The 23,032-nt window shown below is 47.8% G+C and overlaps 1 protein-coding gene across 1 annotated transcript in view; it reads right to left on the reverse strand.

The window, feature by feature from the left end:
• Positions 1-418: 418 nt before the first annotated feature.
• Positions 419-23,032, reverse strand: part of FSTL4 (follistatin like 4) — a 411,536-nt gene continuing 388,922 nt past the window's right edge. Inside the window, exons 13-16 of the mRNA XM_059174572.1 lie at positions 19,166-19,315; positions 10,060-10,167; positions 5,620-5,729; positions 419-3,835 (exon numbers count right to left, since the gene is read on the reverse strand). Coding sequence (XP_059030555.1) covers positions 3,133-3,835; positions 5,620-5,729; positions 10,060-10,167; positions 19,166-19,315 — 1,071 coding nt within the window. The 3' untranslated portion in view covers positions 419-3,132. The remainder of the gene's footprint in view (positions 3,836-5,619; positions 5,730-10,059; positions 10,168-19,165; positions 19,316-23,032) is intronic.

The following is a 23,032-nucleotide window of genomic DNA, read 5'->3' on the forward strand; positions in this document are numbered from 1 at the left end:
TCATGATGCCTCTAGATTCAGGTTCCTGTAGCTTGGTATTAGCGCTTGGCCCCAGCCTGACTTCATGGGGCTCTTCCAGCTTCTTCTGGCGGTTCTGGGAAGGTAGTGGGATCCTCAAATGCGTGGGAGACCATGGGAAGAAGACTGGGCCAGCCCCAGGCAGGTTGCTGGGCCGAGGAGGGTGGCATTTACCAGGCGTGTACTCCACACCCAGGCTTCCCGCATGGGGAGTCCACGCAGTTGCCTGGAAGCCGACGAATCCCTCTTCCTACCAGCCATTGATTGGGTGGGCTTTGTGGACCCAGAGCCCCCATGCAGGGTTCTGCTCACGTGGGCAGAAGAAGCACGTGCACCTCCGTTTCAAATCTTTAATATCAGCAAAGGTGTAGGTGATATGTGAATTACAAAAAAAAAATACTGAATTTTTGTGAAATCAGTTTTATTTCAAAATTGAATAATTTTGAAGTAGTTCATTATGAAAGCAGCTTTTTAAATGTAAGATGAATGCTTCTTTAGTGTGAAATAGTTGTTGTCAGCTGAACTTGGGTGTTCGGCAGAAGGATCCCTGGCTGGGCTGGCTGCAAGGCTTACCGTCTCTGACTTTCCAGCTGTGTCCCAGGGAGCCACTTCTGGGGCTGGAAAGGGCCAGGGGCAGCCTGGCCTGCCTTTCCCCTGCCTCCCCCTGCCCCCCAGCAGTTCTGTTGGTTGCCCAGCTGAGAAGGCAGCTACTCTGTGGCCTTTGTGCGCTCTGCTTGGCGGCTGTCCTATGTGGAGTGCGTGCCTTGAAGCCTGAGCCGGGGGCTCCAGTAAACACGATGAGTCAGCGTGAGGCAGAGATACTTTCTCAGACACACCTAGAGACAGAAGGATTGGGGCCAAGGATTGGTGGCTGGAGTCACTCCTGGTGCAAAAGGGCCATTGGGATTGAATGGTCTTTGACTTAGGAGCCCCGTGACCCAGAGGGGCTGCCGCTCTGGCCTGGCAGCTGGGAGGCTCTTCCTCAGGTAGGCTCGGAGACTTTTTTATTATGTTCAGCTAGCCAACATGTAGTGTGTCATTAGTTTTTGATGTAGTGTTCAATGATGTGTTCGTTGCGTATAACACCCAGTGCTCATCCCAACTGTTTTTTTTCCCCCCTCCCAGGGGCCACCACTGTGTAGAAGATTTTCCCAAAGGGACAAGTTTATGAAAGTTGGAGAATTTCCACGATAGAAGTGGGAGTCTAGAAGTGAAGGTGTCAAGAGACCGAGACAGGAATAAAAAGAAAGGGTGAGAGGCATTGTCCGTCCCAGCCCTGGTGAAAGTGAGAAGGCGGCCTTTGAAGGCCATTCCCTCCACCTGTAGCTCCATCCTTTACCAGGAACAAACCCTCAAGTCTGCATGGGCATATCTGGCCACACTCTTGGGAGCTGGAGTGGACAAGTGTTTGGTGAACCAAGACGCATGGGAGATGCCAAGGGACGGGCCGATTTCAGGAAATTGGGGCGGACAGAGTGGTTTGGGTGGGCTGGGCAGTCAGGGGAGTGTGAACGGGAGCTGTGTGTAGGTAAAGCAAGGCAGGGTGTGTGTCTTTCTTCTCCTGAGAGGGGCTGGTAATCAGCACACAGGAAAAGCTCGGCCATGTTGGCAGGTGAAGGGGGCTATGTGAGCTGAGGGAACCGTGAGAGGATCTTTTCCAGCTTCAGGTGGCTTGAAAATCAATCACTTAAACCAGAAAGCATACAGGTGTGTTGTGACTACTGAAATGGGAAGAAAGGGGGGGCCCGGGGAAGCTTCTTCACTGGGGACATTCTGCCCCACAGGGCCCTTCCCTGGGCCAGCTGTTGTACTTCCTTGTGCACCCCTTGCCCCCCGCTAGCTTGGCAGAGTCTGCGACATTGGAGATCATGCAGCATTGACAGCCTCTATCCTCCTGCCCAGCCCCTGCATCCTTGGGATTGTGGGTTTTGTGGCATGGGTTACTGGGACGAGAAGGGCCCATGTGTAAGGAGGTCCTGAAACGTGCTGTCTGGGCTGTGCTGAAGCAGGGACTGGAGTGCATGGGCCACAGACAGAAAAAGAAAGGGACTTTAAAAACAGATAGCCTACAGAACCCACCTGGATCCCACACGGGTCTTTGGGGTTACTGTGTGGAGCCTGGAGGTCACTGTTCAGTAGGTCACCACCCCCCACTTTGCCTGGCAAGCCCAGTCTACCCTGAATCTGGGGTCCTGGGCCTGGCTAAGAAAACCTCCCCCTTCAGTGGTAAAAAGCAGGCACGCAGGGTTTGTCCTGGTCTTGTGTGTCCCAATCCAGAACAAAGTCTTGGCCAAGGTGGTAGCCAGAGCTGCATGTGGGACTTCCGTGGTGTGGAGGGCATTATTCTTGGATGACCATTGTTCCTTCTGGCTGTGGGACGTGGGGTGGGGGCACTCAGAGACTTGGCCTAAGGCAGGGAGAAACAGAGCTGGACGTCGGAGAGCATCTTTCTGCTTACGAGCATTTGAGGTTATAAAAAATTATCTTTTAATCAAAATTTCCAAAATAAAGTGAGTGATTTCCCCATCCCCAAGATGCAAGAAGTCTTGTCGGCTCTCCCTCAGGCTTATACCAAGTCACATGGAAAGAAAAGCACGAAGCAGCTGCGCAGGAGAAAAGAAGGTCCAGGAGGTGGGCGGCCGTGGCTCTCAGGCCTGGAGTGCAAGCCCTGCTCCCAGTGAGCCTGTCTGCAGGCCTGGCTTCTGGCCACTCCGTTGGGGTGAAGCCTGGCCGGACCTGGCGGTGAGGGACAATGAGCACATGAAGGCAACCGACGGAAAGGTAAGCCTGGACAGCAGGAGCTCTTGGTTCCACGGTGTCCCCAGGTAACATGGTGTGGAGCTGGGCGCAGAAATGATTCCTTGACACGGCAGCATGGGTTCTCACCGGTGCTCAAGGCATAACTCATACTTCCCAACGAAAAACCCCAATCTGGTTAGCAGCGCATACCTTAGACTAGGAAACTTGCAAGGAGACCAGTGTTGAACCACAAAGCGAGTACAGGTTTTGCTTTTGTCTGTAAAAATGTACAGGGCGCCTGCTTGGGGCTACGGAGTGAGGACTAGGCGGAGCTTGGTGGCCCGGGGCTCTGCTCGGTGCGGGGGGAGGACCCCTTCATACCTCATCCACCCACACGGCCGTGGTCCCCCGCCTGATGCCCGCCACCTCACAACGCAGTGCGTTTTGTCTCCCATTGATGAGGAACAGCGACTCCTGGGCCGGCGTGAGCAGGTACTGTCCGAAGAGCCCGCTGTCCCTCACGATCCTGCGGGGCCCTCCCCACGGCCCGCCCGGCCCCGCGGGCGGCTCCTTTAGGTTCTCCAGCATGCCCATCTTCCCCGTGGACAGCTCCAGGAAGAGCAGGGCCGGCTCCGTCTCGGCTGCGGCGTACACGTAGTACTGGTTGCCTTGGGTGAAGGAGGGCTGGAAGGCCACGTCTGAGATGCCCGGGCTGATTTTCAAGCTGTAGAGGGTCCGGATCCGGCCCTGCAGCGTGATCTCCTGCACGTGCAGCTGGGGACTGGTAGGGGCAGCACTGACGACGAAGCGCCCGTCGGGGGACACGTGTGGCATGCCGCTCACGTCGCCATTGGGGCCGACCACCAAGTCTGTGACGCTGTCGAGCAGCAGCTGGGGGGCGGCGGGCGCGGGGCTGTCCTGTCGGCACTGCACGAAGAAGTAGCCGCCCAGGTGCGTGTGGGCCATGGCCTGGGGCACACAGCCGTGCCGCCGCAGGCTGATGGTCTTGAGCTGCACCAGTGTTTCCAGATCGACTTTGTGGATGGCGGCGTCGGACTTGTTGAAGATGAAGCCGAACCTGCAGAGGGAAGAACTGAGGTCAGAGGTGTAAGGGATTGCATCTTTTCTCTTCCCTCTGTCGTCACCCTTCAGGGATCTGATAGTTTAAGGAGATGTACCGTCCCACAGGGCACAGCTTCTTCCCTGACTCAGAGATGATGTCAAACCAGAGGCAGTGGAGTTACAAATGCTCCTGGATAGATGCTCTCCTGACACGCTCAGGATAGAAAGAGCGCAAAAGTGCCCATGGCCGCTTCTCCCTGGGGGAAGCCTTCAGATCAGCACCCCTGAGGCTTTGCGCCAGCTGGGAAGGAGAGGACACACCTGCTGTCAGTGCTCCTTCCCCTGGAGAGGACTGTAGTGGGGCAGCCTCTCCTGGGTCCCGTTTACGAGGCCTTTGGGAGCCATCCTGGGCAGGGGGTGCGGAGGACAGCGTTTACCTTTGCAATCGGACGGCCAAGGCGTTGCGCACTGCCTGTCTCCCAGCAGAGCTGGGCACGTGGCTCGCCTCTTGGAGGCTCTGCGACTCTAAAGAGGGCAGTTCCCTCTGAGAGGGTTGTCAGAGGACTGGATCAAAGAGGAAGCCGCAGGGGAAGGGCTCAGTGGGTGGGCGCTGCTCACATCTCACACCTGGTCTTCGCTCAAGTCTGCTTTGGAGGCGGGTTGTGAACTGTGAGGAGACCTAACCCTGGGAAGGACTTGGCTGTGACTCGGGGGCCTCTGCCCAAAGCCCTGGCTCGGGGAGGCCTTTTGGTGCCTGTGGACACCTACAGGAGTAAGAGAAAAGTCTCCACCGCACTTATCTCCTGAGTAACTAATGGAGCGTCAGAGTGGGGAGGTGGCCAGTATAAAGCTTCTTTAAAGCCTTCCTAAAGAGCCGGAGCACGGAGAAAGCAGGAAAGAGAAGCCTGCTCATAGAAGCAAGTTGAATGCTAAAGGCCACACACAGACAACCCAGAGCCTGTAAGTTTGTTAGACTCCTGGCTGAAGTCAGCTTCTTTGGGGGATTTTACCCCTTCAGAGGCATCTTAGAAGCTCTTCCCAGGTGCTGTCTACAGGGAGGGGTTCGTTAAGGGGTGTTTTCTTCCCAGTCTTGGATAAATGGGTGGGCCTAGTTTCACAAGCCCAGTTTCAGTGTACAAAAACGAGGCATTTCTTCTTGGAGAAAGGTGTTTGATGTCAGACAAAAGAAGGGCATAAATAGTGGCCCCAAGATCTTTGGGTCTCGGTGCCTTGATGAGAGGGAGGCTTAGTCTGCTGCAGTGCTGACTTTCCGGCAGGGGGAGGGGCCGGCTGGGATGAGGGTTGCTGTGGAGACGGAGGACGCCTTTATTAGGCTGTTCTTCTGGATGGTGACAAACCAGACAACCGGGAGGGTTTGTTTCCTGGCTGGCCCTCTGCTTGGCTGCTCAGGGGGCTCCTGGCTGTGTTAACTTGGCCATCCAGGGTCTTGGCTTCTTCGAGCCTCTGTTTCCTCATCTGTAAGAAGGGGTTAAGGCCACTTTGACTAGTTTTTTGTGTGTCTAGTAAGTCTAGTGCGCTCCAGTCACCACTGCTGACTTTCCTCTCTTGTCCTCTGTGGACCTCGGAGGGTGGGAGAGCTGGCTGCCTTCCTTAACTATGACCATGAAGGACTCGGGATGGGTCTATTTCTCTGTCCCCTCATGAAGGAGCCCAAGGTCAGCTCAGCATGAGTGGGAAAGAAACAGAGAAGGAGCAGGTCTCACGCTGGGCAAATGTAGCCACAGGCAGGGCTGAGCTGGGTTACAGGGGTTACTGGAGGGCCCTGTGGCCCCATCTCACCTGACGTGGTTGATGATGAGGTTTGTCGGGGGAATGAAGAAATCGTCCACTCCTGAGAACGGTGTGTGGATAAGATGCTGGCCCTGGGCAGTGCTGGCTTCTGTGATCACCTACAACACAGAGCAGGAGTCCTGGTGAGGGTCCACATGAGTTGGGGGGGGGCAACCTGGAAACATGTTCATGTGCTGGCAGGGACCCTCAGCGGACAGGCTGCTTCAGAGAGAGAGGGGGCTGGGAGCAGAGTGGGAGCTGCTTGGGAATGTCAGAGGCAGGGACCCATCCTCCTGTGGGGAGGAAGTGATAGTTTGGGAATGCCCGAACCATGCCCTCCTGTTTAGGGAGGCCCAACCCTGACCCTATGGGACCCTGTCGGCCCCCTGAGGGCACAGCTTCCCAGAGGGCTCCCGAAAACAGAACGGTAACTATGCTCAGATGCTCAGAGACCACACTTCCCCACAACTGAGAATCCCACCATCTAAGCATCCAGGTCACCCTAGGAAAAGAGGGAGAGAGCTTTTAAGTCACTAAAATGTTAAATGGTGGAAAGATTTACTGGTTCCCTGTTTTCCTCTGATGTCAGGTGCCTGGGCCTGTTTGTTGGGAATCTCTGTCCTATACTGCTCACAGAGGCATTCTCTGGGAATTATTGACTCCAAATTTTATCAGAGAAAGCAGGAATTGTGCAGAAATGCCATTCAAAGATGCTGCTCTGGCCATTTAGATGGCTTGCAGTTAGAATGCTGGGGCTCAGGCCTGGTAGCAGAAAGGACTTGTGAGAGAAATGAAGAATCGGGCACTGGTTTTTGTATACGATGGGAGTGACTGAGCACAGCTACCTCTGTTTCCCTGGAGGTAACATCTGATCCCCTATAGAGTCAGCAGGAGGCTGCTGCAGCCACTGTCTGGTGCAGAAATCCCTGGTGGGTCTGTGTCAGGGAACAGCCACCAATGCGGAAGAGAGCCAAATGCTGTTGGAGATTAGGTGGGATGACAGAGTAGTTTGGAGGTCCTGCCAGGAAGCCCTCTGTGGGCAGGCTGAGCATCTAACCAGCAGCTACCCTAGTCTTGGGTGCTTCTAGGCCAGAGACATCATGCCAGCCAGCCTGGGTCCCCCTTGCCTTTGCACATGCTCATCAGCCCTCAGTGGCTAGGCCAGTGCTCTGAAAGATGGCTGACCTGCAGCCAGATGAGGAGCTTGGCCATCTGGTGGGCCATTTTGGGGGAAGAGCCACAAGGTCAAGCCCAGGCCCTCTGAGCAGGAGAGTGGGGGCTTAGGCCTGAACACAGAGCTTAGACACTTTTCCTGATCTAGATATTGTGGACATGTCTACGGAAAGAAGGGTCTAGACTTGTGCAGCCTGAGGTTGAGGACAGTGTCTCCTGGAGCTTTGTGACTCACAAGGCTTGGAGTTCTGGAGGCTTTTACCTTCGAAGAATAGGCCTGACTTCTGGCTCTTTCTTCTATGGGAAAATGAACACCACTTGGTCTGCCTCCTCAGGCAGGGTTGAGGTTTGAGACTTTTCTGGATCATGATTCCCACGCAGGCAGAACGCCAGATTGGAATGATGAGGCCTGTGATTTGTATTTTTAGCCTTGGGGCAGCTCCAAAGTTGTAATACGGCATTAGGTTATTTTGCAGTGGTTTTTTAAAATGGCTAAATGATAATTCCATGGCAAGCACATGGAGGAAAAAAACCTCTCAGAACTGGGCATTAAGAAAATAGCAGCCTGAGGAAACTGGATCTTGGGAGTGTCTAATGGAAAGTGCCAGAGAATTCCGAGAAGACATACAATCACTGCTTGATACCAGGCCTGTCATTTTCACTTCTAATAGAGATAGAAAATCACAGGCTGTCAGCGGTCCGGGTCATTCACGCCTCACCACACCGACACCCTGTACTGAGAGATTACCTCATCAAAATGCACTAGCACGGGCCATTGAGCCGATGGGCGCTACCGGCCTCATTTCTCCATCGAGTCTTGAGTTCCTTCTTGGCCTTGCGTCCTACAGAGGGCCTGGGCACATTCGTGTCCTCACTCATGCCCAAAAGATAATTGTTATTTGAACCCCTCAGTTTTGTTGGCTCTCTGGGCTTGGTTCAGGAGCTGTACATCAGTGGCGAGATACCAGGAAATGTCACTTGGTCATCAGTGCGGGGTCCTGAAGGCTGGGCAGCTCTCCCAGCGGGTAGACAGAACCAGCTGAGAAGGGAGGTCTCATTGGGCTTCAGATACTGTTGCCTCTCATGTCTACTTTTATAGGATTTATTTCCTTTGTGGTTTCTGATATACTTGTGTGGATGTGGACATGAGAAAAAATGGTTTTGCAGATGCCAGGTTTATAGTAAACCAAGTTGTGTCATTATTCAGGTTTCCCCTGTCTTTCTTTGGTCTTTTTTTACAATGTGAGTGCATTTTTAATCGAATCCATCTTTATGTTAAATCACTCTTGTTTGAGGCATTTAGTCGTTAAGTGCTTGATATCTCTTGGGTGTTCATCCCATGGTGTCTCTCCGTGTTTGCTGTTTTTAGTGCTTTTGACCTTAAACCCCACCTTGTCTGATGTGAGTGGCAGTCTGGATACATTCTTGTCACCTGTCCTTACTATGCCTGTCCTTTTAAATTCTGCCTTTTCTTCTCTTTGAAACATGTGTGTTTCTCATCAACAAGTTCTAGTTTCCTTCCTTCCTAACCCAGTCTGATCATCTCTGCTTTCAAGAGAAATCAGTTTGTCAGATGTGGAATAATGAGACTGCTGCTTCCCAGCTGCTACATTCTGCCAGCATTCTCCAAACTTTCTCTTATCCCAGTAAGGTGTTTCTAAGTATTTTTATCCCCCTTTCTTTCCTCCACTCCCTATGCTTATTTTTATGGAAATAATTTATCTTCGGTTACCGTCTGGTAGCAGGGTTTCTCATTCAGCGTGTCTCTCCTCATTCAGACATCCTTATTTAGCGCTGATTACCATTTCCAGGGAGGCTGTCCTCATCCTTCTTCTCTGGGTTCATTGTTCAGAACGGTCTCCTCTTTATCTTTCTTTATCTTGAGGTCTCTGATCTGGTTCATCTGGTGTTTGTTGGGTATCTTTCCACAGATCTGTTCCTCAGAGGGGGCGGTGAATTCTTATGCGGTCTCTGAATTCTTATGCCTACGCTCTCTTTTGTCCTGTCCAGTGAAGCCTATCAGGGCCAGGAATAGGACTCTTGGATTTCAGTCCTAGAGCATCTACGATGTGCCAGCTGCTGTGGCAGGTGGGAAATCCAGGACCAAGCTGATGTTTTTTTCCTGTTTTTCAGCTCATAGCTGTTAAATTAGGAAATAATTTTTGGTTTCAGAAAAAAAGTGTTTTGGTGGACCCTCACCATGAATTACTTTAGAGGCTTTCTGGGAGCTGCCAGAGGGACCAATAAGTTAGGATTTCCCTGGGCTTACGTTCTGCTCTGAATGACCTTCATTCAGGCTCCTAGACCCTCTAATGGGGATTTTCTGTCAGTTCACTGGGGCCCAGGGTGATGGCATCCATCAAATGACAGTAGTCTCCGTTTACAGGAGGTGTGGCAGAGACTTTTCCCTGGCCCAGCAGGGCTGAGACACGCAGGCAGGTGGTCAGTCTTCTGGAGGATGTCCCTTCCTTCTTCCTGGTCTTGAGAACAGGGTGAACTAGGCTCCCTCTGCAGTTCTTCTCAGCTGCGCTTCTGAGAGAGAACAAAGCCCTAATGTCCTGAGGCATCCAATGCATGAATTAACTTCTCTTCTGTCTATCTAGAAGGGCTCTGTGTACATCTCTGGGAGAAATCAGGCATTCAGATCTCTTTTCTTAGGGCTTAATCCTTGAATGCATCCCTGCTGATGAGAAAGGCAGAGGCATGCACTCATAACATGGGGGTGGTGTTGACCATCTCTTGTTGGTGGACAGGGGAATCCCACAGAACTCTCGGGCCTAGACTGTTTCCAACAGACTGTGCACTGGCTGACCCTGGGCTGAAGAGCCGCAGGGCCTGGCTTGGACCACGGGCACGTTACTGAACTTTCTTGTGCCCTAAAGCACCATAAGCACTGAATAGATGCGCTTCTAGTGTGGACACGACTGCTGCTCTTACTTTCCTTTCCTTATCGAGTACTTGCTTGGACACCACTCTCGAGCCTGCTCAGCCCAAGGAGCAGAACGTCCTTGCTCAGGAAAGGGGGAGTCCGGGAGCCACATTCCACTTGTCCTGACATCACAATCTTAGTCATCATCAGGATTCTTGTCCTTAAAGGTAAGCCTGGCAGATGATACCTTGGTAATGGTCTGTGAGGGGCTCTGGCTCTCCTTAAGCCTTGGTGGATAGATTTTGGGTAAGTGTGATTAGCTACCTAGGGAAGCAAGAGACGTGTATGGGAGGTCAGTATCCTTTGTTCCTGTGGGGTGAGTGTGGGTCTCCATGTGTTCAACATACCTGGAGGCTTGGTTGGGACTTGTGCAGATCCCCCCAGCTCAGGACCCACACTTGGTCATGAGACTTGTCATAGGTCAGCTTAGCTGGCAGAGGGTCCACACCTATGGACTTGAGAAAAAAAATACATACAAGTGGGTCATCATTATTATAAGCTGACACGGTGGTCACTTCTGGACTTGGTGTACATGACTGTCATGCCTAGGTGAGTGGAAAGCCAACCTCTCTGCCTTGGCACAAAGCCGGCTTGGGAGGCCAGGGCTTAAGCTGCCCTTCTGGGTATTCTTTAGAGACAGAAGAAAACTCTTGCCAGTAATTGAAACCTTTTTGAAAATTTCTTCCATGTTTTACTCGAAGGGGACCCAGACCATCTCAGCAAAATCCCAAACATAACCAGAGGGTTACATTTTCCACTCAAGAATCAGCTGCAGGGCACTCTGGTCCCTGCTCCCAGAAGGCTTTTAGGCCTCTAGAACCCTCTGTGTCCTCCCCAGGTGGTTCTGAGCTGAAATTCTGGTGCATTGGCCCTTCCTCCTGAGCCACCTGAGACTGACTTTAAGATCAGCCCTTATCCCTGGACTCTTACGTCAGCAGAGCTTTTCCCTTTCTCTTCCCCTTCTCTTCCCTTCTCCCTTCTTCCCTTCCCCCCTCCCCTTCCCTTGAAAAAATTACTAGGCATTACAAGATACAGAGTATAGGGCTAGAGACTACTAAAAAATTCAAGAGAAACAGACCCATGAATGATTCATAAAAAGATAATTACAAATTTATATACAGAAGTAAAATTAAGTAGAAATAAATGCAATACCTGAAATTAAGAACTCACTAAATAGGTTCTGTGCAATCCATATTAGGCATAGCAGAAAACAGGGCTAGGGAAAGATAGGTTGATAGAACATATTAAAATTGAAGCATGAAGAGACAAAAAAAGGATGGAAAAGAAGAGTACAAGACATGTGGGATGCAGTAGAAATGTCTAACTTTTAAGTTTCCAAAGAAGAGGTAAGAGACAATCCCAGTCTGATGAAAGTTATCAATCTACACATTCAAGAACCACTAAAACTTCGAAATTGGAATACATACAAAGAGCATCATCCCTGGGCATATCAAAGTAAAATTGCTAAAGATCAAAGAGTGACAAAAAGACTGGAAGTTGACCTATTACCAAAACAACAGAAGACAATGGAGCAACATCTTAAAATGCCAAGTGAGTATAATTGTTAAGGTAGAATTCTATATCCAGTGAAAATAGTCTTTAAAGGGCAAATACAGTTCTTTTCAAAGAAACAAAAACTGAGTGTGTGTTGCTATCAGGTCTCCACTAAAAGAGCCACTTAAAAAAGTCATTCCTCACAATGAAAATGATCCCAGACAAAGCTGTGTACTTCAGGAAGAAATAAGGAGCAGGGAGAAAAGTAAATATGTGGGTGAATATATATGACTACCAAGTGTACAAAATAATGTTAAGCCAGGTCTTGTGGGGTTCAATTATATATAGAGTTAAAATCTATTCCCATAATCATGTGAAAAGGGAGGAGAGGAGTTAAAGGAGTTACTGTTACATGGTTCTATTGTTAGAGAAGTGAAATCATAAATTATGAGACTGTATTGAGACAACTATGCATATTATAATCTCTGTCCTAAAAATAACAGAATAATATTTGACTAATCCAAAAGAAAGTAAAACGGAGGAAAAAAAAAAAACAGATCAAGTAAAAAACCAGTAAGATGGTAGATTTAACTATAAAATTAACTGCCTTAAATATAGATGGATCAAATGGCCCAAGTAAAAGATCAAGATTATAATACTAGATAAACCTAAACACACGTAGCTTTATAAAAGACCACCTTAACCGCTGAGCCACCCAGGCGCCCAGGCCATAAAATACCACCTTAAATATATGGACATGGAAAGGTTGAAAGTGACAGGATGGAAAAATACAGCTAACACTAATTAAATCTGATCTGTCTGTACTAGTAACATAGACCAGAAAGGAACAGAGACAATATACTGTAACAGTCACTGTACAGGCAATACAATGGCACTACATTCATATCTTGCAATAGTTACCTGAATGTAAATGGGCTAAATGCCCCAATCAAAAGACCCAGGGTATTGGAATGGATTAAAAAAAAAAAAAAAGACCTATCGATATGCTGTCTGCAAGAGATTCATTTTAGACCCAAAGACACCTCCAGATTTCAAGTGAGGGGGTGGAAAACCATATACCATGCTAATGGACATCAAAAGAAAGCGGGGGTGGCAACCCTTATATCAGGCAAATTAGATTTTCAACCAAAGACTATAATAAGAGGTGAGGAAGGACACTCTTCATACTTAAAAGGGTCTGTCCAACGAGAAGATCTGTTTTAAGTATCTATGCCCCTAACATGGGAGCAGCCAATTATATAAACCAATTAATAACAAAATCCAAGAAACACATCAACAATAACACAATAATAGTACAGGACTTTAACACACCCCTTCACTGAAATGGACAGATCACCCAAGCAAAAGATCAACAAGGCAATAAAAGCTTTAAATGACACACTGGACCAGATGGACATCACAGATTTAGAACATTCCATCCCAAAGCAACAGAATACACATTCTTCTCAAGTGCACATAGAACATTCTCCAGAATAGATCACATCCTGGTTCACAAATCAGGTCTCAACTGGTACCAAAAGAGTGGGATCATTTCCTTTATATTTTCAGACCACAGTGCTCTGAAACTAGAACTCAATCACAAGAGGAAAGTTTACAACTGCACTCCAAATATATGGAGGCTAATGAGCATCCTACTAAAGAATGAGTGGGTCAACCAGGGAATTGAAGATGAATGAAAAAAGTTATAGAAACAAATGAAAATGAAAACAACTGTTCAAAACTTTCGGGATGCAGCAAAGGTGGTTCTAAGAAGAAAGTATATAGCAATATAGGCCTTTCTCAGGAAATAAAAGTCTCAAGTACACAACCCAACCCTATACCTAAAGCAGCTGCAGAAAGAACAGCAAAGAAACCCTAAACCCAGCAGGAGAAGAGAAATAATAAAGATCAGAGCAGAAATCAATGAAATAGAAACCAAAAGAACAGTAGAACAGATCAATGAAAGTAGGAGCTGGTTCTTTGACAGAATTAATAAGATTGATAAACCCTTGGTCAGACTTATCAAAAAGAAGAGAGAAAGGACCCAAATAGATAAAAACATGCATGAAAGAAGATAGATCACAACCAATACCAAAGAAAGACAAACATTAATAAGAACATATTATGGCAACTATATGTAGCAAATTAGAAAATCTGGAAGAAACAGATGCATTCCTAGAGATGTATAAACTACCAAAACTGAACCAGGAGGAAATAAAAAGCCTGAATAGACCCATAGCCAGTAAGGAAAGTGAAGCAGTCATCAAAGATCTTCCAACAAACAATAGTCCAGTGCCAGATGGATTCCTAGGGGAATTGTACCAAACACTCAAAGAAGAATTAATACCTATTTTCCAGAACCTGTTCCAAAAAAGTAGAAATGAAAGGAAAACTTCCAAACTCATTTTTAGGAGGCCAGCATTACCTTGATCCCAAAAGTGGACAAAGACCCCATCAAAAAGAATTATAGACCAATATCCTTGATGGACATATGTGCAAAAATTCTCCCCAAAATACTAGCCAGTACATGAAAAGGATCATTCACCACGACCAAATGGGATTTATTCCTGGGCTGTAATGTTGGTTCAACATCTGCAAAGTCAATGTAATACAATATATAGTATATGTGCTGCCGAAGCGAGCACAATGTAATACAATATATTAATAAAAGAAGGCACAAGAACCACATGATCCTCTTAATAGATGCAGAAAAAGCATCTGACAAAGTACAGCATCTTTCTTGATCAAAACTCTTCACAGGGTAGGCATAGAGGGTACACATAACATTCAGTATCATAAAAGCCATCTATGAAAACCCCACAGTGAATATCATTCTCAATGGGGAAAAACCGAGAGCTTTTCCCCTAAGGCCAGGAACATGGCAGGGATGTCCACTATCAGATCTGCTCTTCAACGTAGTGCTAGAAGTTGTAGCCTCAGCAATCAGACAACAAAAAGAAATAAAAGGCTTCTGAGTCGGCAAGGAAGAAATCAAACTCTCACTCTTTGCAGATGATATGATACTTTATGTGGAAAACCCAAAAGACTCCACCCCAATACTGCTAGAACTCATACAGGAATTCAGTGAAGTGTCAGGATATAAAATCCATGCTCAGAAAGCAGTTGCATTTCTAGACACCAACAACAAGACAGAAGGAAGAGAAATTAAGGAGTCAATCTCATTTACAACTGCACCCAAAAATGTAAGATACCTAGGAATAAATCTAACCAAAGAGGCAAAGAATCTGTACTCAGATAACTATAGAATACTCATGAAAGAAATTGAGGAAGACACAAAGAAATGGAAAAATGTGCCATGCTCATGGATTGGAAGAACAAATGCTATGAAAATATCTATGTTACCTAGAGCAATCTACACGTTTAAGGCAATCCCTGTCAAAATACCATCAACTTCTTTCACAGAGCTGGAACAAATAATTCTAAAATTTGTATGGAACCAAAAAAGATCCCAAATAGCCAGAGGAATGTTGAAAAAGAAAACCAAAGCTGGTGGCATTCCAATTCCAGACTTCAAGCTCTGTTACAAAGCTGTCATCATCAAGACAGTATGGTCCTGGCACAAAAACAGACACATAGATCAATGGAACAGAACAGAGAGCCTAGAAATGGACCCTCAACCCTATGGTCAACTAATCTTCGACAAATCGGGAAAGAACGTCTAATGGAAAAAAGACAGTCTCTTCAACAAATAGTGTTGGGAAAATTGGATGGCCACATGAAGAAGAATGAAACTGGACCATTTCCTTATACCACACACAAAAATAGACTCAGCATGGAGAAAAGACCTCAATACAAGACAGGAATCCATCAAAGTCCTAGAGGAGAACACAGGCAGCAACCTCTTTGACCTCAGCCACAGCAACTTCTTTCTAGAAACATCACCAAAAGCAAGGGAAGCAAGGGCAAAAGTGAATTATTGGGACTTCATGAAGATCAAAAGCTTGTGCACAGCCAAGGAAACAGTCAACAAAACCAAAAGACAACTGACAGAATGGGAGAAGAGACTTGCAAATGACAGATCAACAGCTAGTATCCAAAATCTATAAAGAATGTATTGAATTCAACACCCAAAGAACAAATAATCCAATAAAGAAATGGGCAGAGGACATGAACAGACATTTCTGCAAAGAAGACATCCAGATGGCCAACAGACACATGAAAAAGTGCTCAACATCACTTGGCATCATGGAAATACAAATCAAAACCACAGTGAGATACCACTCCACACCAGTCAGAATGGCTAAAATTAACAAGTCAGGAAACGACAGATGTTGGTGAGGATGCGGAGAAAGGGGAACCCTCCTACACTGTTGGTGGGAATGCAAGCTGGTGCAGCCACTCTGAAAAACAATATGGGGGTTCCTCAAATAGTTGAAAATAGAGATCTCCTACGACCAGAAATTGCACTACTATTTACCCTAAAGATACAAATGTAGTGATCCAAAGGGGCATGTGCACCCCCATGTTTATAGCAGCAATGTCCACAATAGCCAAACTATGGAAAGAGCCCAGATGTCCATCAACAGATGAATGGATACAGAAGCTCTGGTATGTATGTATGTATGTATACACACACACACACACACACACACACAATGAAATATTATGCAGCCACAAAAACCCCCAAATCTTGCCATTGCAATGACATGGATGGAATTAGAGGGTATTATGCTAAGTGAAATAAGTCAATCAGTGAAAAACAATTATCAGATGATCTAACTGACATAAGGAATTTGAGAAACAAGATAGGATTATAGGGGAAGGGAGGGAAATATGAAACAAGATGAAACCACAAAGGGAGAGAAACCATAAGAGACTCTTAATCTCATGAAACTAACAGGGTTGCTGGAGTGGAGGGGAGTGGGAGAGATGGGGTGGCTGGGTGATGGACATTGGGGAGGGTATGTGCTATGGTGAGCACTGTGAATTGTGTAAGACTGATGAATCACAGACCTGTACCCCTGAAAGAAATAATACATTTTATGTAAAAAAAACTCAAAAAAGTTTCTTGATGATTAAAAACAGCAGCAACAATATCTTCTATCAATTTCGTATCTTACTCCCCCTTTTCTAGATCCAATTTTGGGTACAGAGAAGGCATTTAATAAATGTTGGTTCAGTAAATGCCTAAGCAGTATTTTGGGGGATTGTAACACAATTTTATGTACCTTCCACTTGAATTGAAGTAGATCTTTGGGAGCCTGTCAAGGGCTCATAATACAACACCACTGAGGAGATCTTTCATCTTCTCAGTTATCCCTCCCCGCAATGTTGGTCCCACCTAGAATGTATTTCCTTCTCAGAAAAATTAAACAAAAAAATAAATCCTATAAAAAAATGGATGTAATTTAGATAAACCTACAACCACAGTGTGAGACTTCAACACACCTCTCAGCAGCTGGTAAACTAAGTGGACAAAGGAGAAAATGACTTAGAAGATCTGAACAATGCAACAAATAAACTTGCCATAATTGACATGTATACAGAATACTGTATCTACCATTAGAACACACATTCTTTTAAAGTGCATGTGGAACATTTTTATCCACATTGATTCCAAGCTGGGTCATACAGCAAGCTTCAGTGAGTGTCAAAGGATTGAAATTACTCAGAGTTATGTTCACTGGCCAGAAAAATCACTAAGAGAAAATCTTCTGCCCAAGTGGCCTGGAGAAACCACAACCCAGGTCACACCCACATTCCCCCTGCAATGAACATGCACAGGGGCATTGCTAGGAAGACAAACCACAGCCCTGCTCACTGGCCTCACTTTCTCCCTCGATCCGCAAGCCTTCAGTGGGCCTTTGCTGTCACCCAGCAGTCCTAACACAGTGGCCTGGTCAGTTCAATCTCAAATGCACCCTTCCCCTCTCTCCTCAAACCTCCAGGCTGGGTGATCATTTTCCTTCTTTCTTCAAGGAGAAAATAAAAGCAACCACAAGAGATGTTCATCCACCTGCCCCCAGTTGTAACTGTCACCTCTTTGTAAGTGTTCCTGAATATTCTCCATTTCCTTCGGTTATATGAAAGAATGTGATTTTATCCAAAGCTTGCATCTCTCCTTCTCTGCCCTGGATTCCACTGACTTCTGCCTACTTCAGTGATGCAGAAGAAATGAAAGATGTGTGGGAGGGTTTTGGTTTTTTTTTTAGCATGGTATTCATACATATATACATAAAAACGCTGTAATGTCATCTATTCTAAAGAAACTTCTTCTCTATGCTCTTCTACCTATTGTCTCATTTGACTCCTTTTACTCATATTTACAGCAAACCCCCTCACAATGATTGTACTTCTTTGACCGCAAGCTTGTATTGCATGATCATTCTATCTGTTCCAGGGTAATCCATGGGACACCAAATCCAATGGTCAGTTCTTAGTCTTGGTGATTTGAAAATGCTCAGCTCTATTGGACACCATTCTTAAAACACTTCTTTTCTTCATTTCTTCCTCCCCCCAATTTTCTTCCTACCTTTTAAGCTCCTCCCGCTTGGTCTCCTTGTTGGCTTCTTCTCTCCTTCCTGATCTTTAAGTGCTGGAGTGTGTCAGGGCTCCAAGCTTGACCTCTTCTCCATCTGTACTACCTCCAGTCATTTCATCTGCTTCTCTGGATGTAACACGTGGTATGGTAACCATATCCACCCTGACCTCTCTGGCCTAGAGCTCTCGCTGGCCTCCAGACCTGTTCATCCAATTGCTTATTTGACGTCTCTACTTACATTTTTATTTTTATTTTTTAAAAAAATTTATTTTAGAGAGCATGAGCGGGGAGGAGGGGCAGCGTGAGAGGGAGAAGCAGACTCCTCACTGAGTGCAGAGCCTGACATGGGGCTTGAACCCACAGCCTGGAGATCATGACCTGAGCCGAAATCAAGAGTCATACACTCAACGGAAGAAATCACCAAGGCGCCCCAATGAACATTTATAATAGCAATGAACACTTAGCAGGTCTAAACCCAAATTCCTAATTTTTCTGTCTTCCTGCTCCATGGCCTATACCACCTGCCACACCACCTGCTCTAGAGAGTGCATTATTTTCCTATTACTATGATAACCTACTATCACACACTTAGTGGCTTAGAACCACACCAATTTAATTCTTTTACAGTTCTGGAGGTTCAAAGTCCAAAATTAAATTTCCCTGGGCTGAACAAGGATGGCTGCAGGGCAGTGCCCTCTCTAGAGGCTAGAGGGGAAACTATGTTCCCTTGACTTTGCCGACCTCTAGCGCTGCAGTCATTGGCTTGCGGCCCCTTCCCCCATCTTCAAAGCCAGCAGAGCCCCAGTGTGCTCTAGTCCTCCCAGTGCCTCCTGCCCCTAACAGTCACATTTCTCCTTGCCTCCCTCTGATACCGGTACTTGCACTCTCATAGAGGAAGGGCTCACCCAGGTCATCCCCCGTAATAGTCCATTTACACATCCTTACCATAATCACCTCTGCAGAGGCGCCTGTGCCCGAGGAGACATTTATAGGTTCTGGGCATGGGAAAGTGGCCATCTTGGGGCCGTTATTCAATCCACCACACACAGTAAATGGCATCACCATTCTACTGTTCCTCAAAGTAACGAAAAGCCCCCAACAACCTGATTTCCCGCTCTTAAAACTTTCATTCGACCCAGCAGAAAATCTTTCCACACTTAAGATCTATCAAGAATCTGGTCGGTCCTTGCCACCTTCATGGCCGGCGGCAGTTCATGCCTGAATTATTTCGGTAGCCACGACGCTGCCCTGCTCTGCCATTGGTTAGCAGAGCCTGCCTGTTTCAGAGTCTAAGTAGGATGAGGTCACTGCCTGGATGAAAACCCTCTGTGGCTTGGGCCATGCTTTACCCCCCCTTCACCACTTCCCGCTTCTCACTGTCCTCTAGCCCTCTGCTCCCAGAATGGGAATGTGGCCGGCTGTGCCCCTGGCACCCTCACTCCCTTAGAGAGATGTACCTGTAGAACTTTCTGGGCTTGCACGTCGACCACAAGGACTCTGTTCAGTGCTGGCTGAGCCACGTAGATGTACCGGTGCCGGACGTTCACGGCTGAGGCCCACTGGCACGGCTGGGTGGCATTTCCTTCCCCTTGGGGACAGATTTCTTCCTGTAAAGGAGACAGGCTGCCATGGATCTTCTTAATCCCCCGGGCCCCTGCCCTGTGTGGGTTCCCTCTCCCTCACCGCCCCCGTCCCTCTGTTCCCTTCTTAGAACCCACAAACATGCCACACCAGCTCCCACATCACCTGTTTTGAACATTCACCTCCACCACCTCCCACTCATGAGGCTGGAACTCCCTTTGCATGTGTTTTTTTTTTTTTTTTTTTTTTTTTTTTATGAGCAGCGCCAGGCCTGCCTTCTTCCCCTCCTGGGGGCGAACTTCCCTGTCTGCACTGAGCTCAGCGCTCCAGACTTCTCACTTATTAAATTAAACCTGCTCCCCCTTTTTATTTGAACTTGGGGTACCACTTGACTCCATGCTGCCTATTCTTTGCTTCCTTCCCCCAGCTCCCCGACCCAACAGGCTGGATCCTGCTCAGTTTGCTGATCTCTTGGTCTCTATATGTCAGAATGCACAGGGGTCAGTCCCTCAATGATTTTTCCTCTTCAAAATCTACTCCCTTTGCTCATCTCATCCCAACTGATAGCATCAAATACCATTTACGAGCATACAGCTCCCAAATTTGTATCTTTAGTTAGAGCCTCTTCTCTGAACTCCAGACGTACGCAGCCAACCACCTCACTCTACTTGGCTATTTGCTGTACACCTCAAACTTGAGAGAGTTCAAAGTCAACTCCCAATTTTACCTCCCAATCATTCTCATTCCTTTAATAAAATGGCAGCTCCACTGTTTTCCTTCCTTAGACCAAAACCCTTATGGCCATCTTTGAGTCCTCTTTTTCTCCTCATCCTCTCAGTCCTCATCAGGGAAGGGGAGGTGAACCATGAGAGACTATGGACTCTGAAAAACAATCTGAGGGGTTTGAAGCAGCGAGGGGTGGGAGGTTGGGGGAACCAGGTGGTAGGTGCCCAGGTGGAGGGCACGGATTGCATGGAGCACTGGGTGTGGTGCAACAACAAGGAATACTGTTATGCTGAAAACAAACAAACAAATAAATAATTTCAGCTCTGCCTTCAAAATACGTTCAGAATTTGACGTTGCCTCACTGCTCCCACCTCCATCACCCGGGCTCAGGCCACACTATCTGCTGAGTAACTGCTGTAGCATCCCTGTCGTACTCCTTGATTCCACCACCCCTCCCTCCGCCCCCCATTCTCAACACAGAATTCAAGGGCATCCCTGAGAGTCTGCCCGCACCTCTCCTCTTCTCAACACCCTCCACTTCATTAACATTCCTTCTGGCTCAGAAGAGGAGCCAAGGTTTCCCGGAAGTCAAGTAGGCCCCGTCCCCTTTGGCTCCTGCTACTCCTCTGACCTTCAGCTTTTCTCTCCCGTCCCCAGTCCCCGCTGTGCTTGCTCTCCTTCCCTCATGCCGCCCTCCTGCCCCCTTCATTGGCCGAGCACCGCCAGCACACTTCACCCCTGTACCTGGCTGCATTGGTCATTTCCACCTGACGTTGTGCACTGATCTGGCTACATCTTTTTAGGCTCTCTTCTGTCACTGGAATGCTTTGTGACGGGCTCTTTGTCTGTCTGCTTCACTGCTATATCTTTAGCACATAGTAAAGGCCTGGCACGGAATGAGTGCCTCAGTATATTTGTTGAATGAATAAATGAGTGAAAAGGGGGACCCTCTTTTTCCTTACCTTCTAGGATATACAGTCTCATGTTTTTTTTTTTTATCATGACTCTCACTCAACTCTGTCTCAGTCTCCTTGTGGTTCCCCTCTTGGTCTGCCCATCCTGTAGCTACTGGCTCCCAGGGTTTTCTGTTCAGGCACCCAAATCAAAGCACTCATACATACCCTTGGTGGTCTTGTCTACCGCTCTGGCTTTAGCCAACGCCCAGATGCAGAGGGCTCCCAGATCTATGTCTTTAGCTCAGAGCTGCCCTCTTCAGTCCTCGCATGGTTTTCCCAGAGCCCCTCATACTCAGCCAACCACCCCGAGCTGACCCTCTTCACCATACCTGCCCCTCTCACCAGGTCTGGCCAGCCAGCACCAAGCCTGTCACCCTTGTCGCTTCCTTTTCTCCTATAGTCCGCCACAAGTGAGTTACCATGGACTATGGAGACGACCTCCTCCATCCCTGAGTTCATCTACTTTCTAGGTCTTTCCTGAATGACCGCAATAGCTTTGGGGCAGAGCTGTCACCTTACACCCTGGCCACTGCCCAGCATCAAAATTAAGTTCTCACAACTACCCCCATTCACACATGAGAAAACAGAGGCTGGCAGGGGTTAGGTCACTGGTCTAAAGCCACTCAGCCCTGCTGAGGGACAGAGGTGGGATGTGAACCCAGGGGTGCCTGGCTGGGAAGCCTGTGCCCTTGCTTCCTACATGTGCTGCTTCCCAATGCCCAGAGTGGCCCCCTTATCCAGCAGAGACACCTGAGAGAAGACATGCCAACCTCCTGCTGGCTCAGTGCTTTCAGCAGAGGCTCGCATCACGGTAACCCTGTTGGGAGGTGGTGGTAGGGCATTTTCTAGAGGAGAACACGGTTGGTTGGGACTGTTCCATAGCTCACCATGGTCTGGTGCTGTCTGAAAGGCCGGTGGGGTCTCTCCTACTGTGTCTTGTTCTAGCTTTTTAGGAAATGTGAGTCGTGGTTAGGATTTCAGAGATTTCCCTCGAGCTACAGGTTATTGCAAATCTGTGAGAAATTAGTGCCCATGTGACAGGGTGCAATTATTTACACCGAACTGCTAGAAATTAACTAGACCACTCATTCTAGATGGTTTCACGGCTGTTACGTGGAAGGAAAGTTCATCGGGATAGCAGATCTAAAATATGATTAATTCAAATGAAATAGCCTGGAAAACAGCTGGTCCAGAGCTACGAATGCAGGAGACACACTGCAAGCCAGCATGGCAGTGCAGCAAGCAGTCGGCAGGACTCTGAGCTCCCCCATGAGCTCCAGGCCTGTCCCCCCTCACTGGTTCCTTCACATCGGGCCTTGAGGAGAGGCCTGGTGGGCCTGCTGACAACTCTTCTGGGTTAATGTCATACTTCTACCGTCAAGTAGCTAAGGGTACACCTTAGGTAGGAAACCACCAACATAAGACCCAGAGAGAAACCAACAGGAGGGACAGAGCCCTGGGGTGGGTGGGTGGGGAAGCACTGTCTGGGGGACACCTGTGGAAAGCTGGGTCTAGAGGGCTAGAAAGACTTTCTTGGACCTGCCACTGGCAATCATCTCTGTGGCCTCCATCCATGTGGCATGGCCATTGTGCCCTTGGCCTCATACTTCATAGCACCTCTGATGCTTGGGGCATTCTCATGTTGCACGCTCTCTCCCCTGATTCTTCAGAGGCCCCTGAGACCCTCGCAGCTCACCTCCTCTAGTGACTGGTTGGGGATCACTTCCTTTAGCTATCTGTGAGTTCTATGACCCATGTTCTCCAGGCTTCCTTAAAGCTATTTTTTTTTTTTTTTTTGCCTGCCAGGGAGCCATGGGCCCTCTAGCTCACCAGGGCCCATCCCCTCCTTGTCCTCATCTTCTGGATGTTTCTATACTTGTGTCCCATGGGTGTCTCAAATTCACATCGTAGGCCACCCTTGTCTCTTTGATGAGGAACTTATCTGCTCTGCTTTTGGGATCCCAGCACGAGACGGAGAATGTGGCACATGCCTCCTACGGTGACAAGAGAATGAACAGTACCCCTAACCTGCCTCTCCTCCTGAGGTCCTCCTAGCAAGAC

Source organism: Mustela lutreola, chromosome 5 (assembly GCF_030435805.1).
Source record: "Mustela lutreola isolate mMusLut2 chromosome 5, mMusLut2.pri, whole genome shotgun sequence".
Lineage (NCBI taxonomy): Eukaryota > Metazoa > Chordata > Mammalia > Carnivora > Mustelidae > Mustela > Mustela lutreola.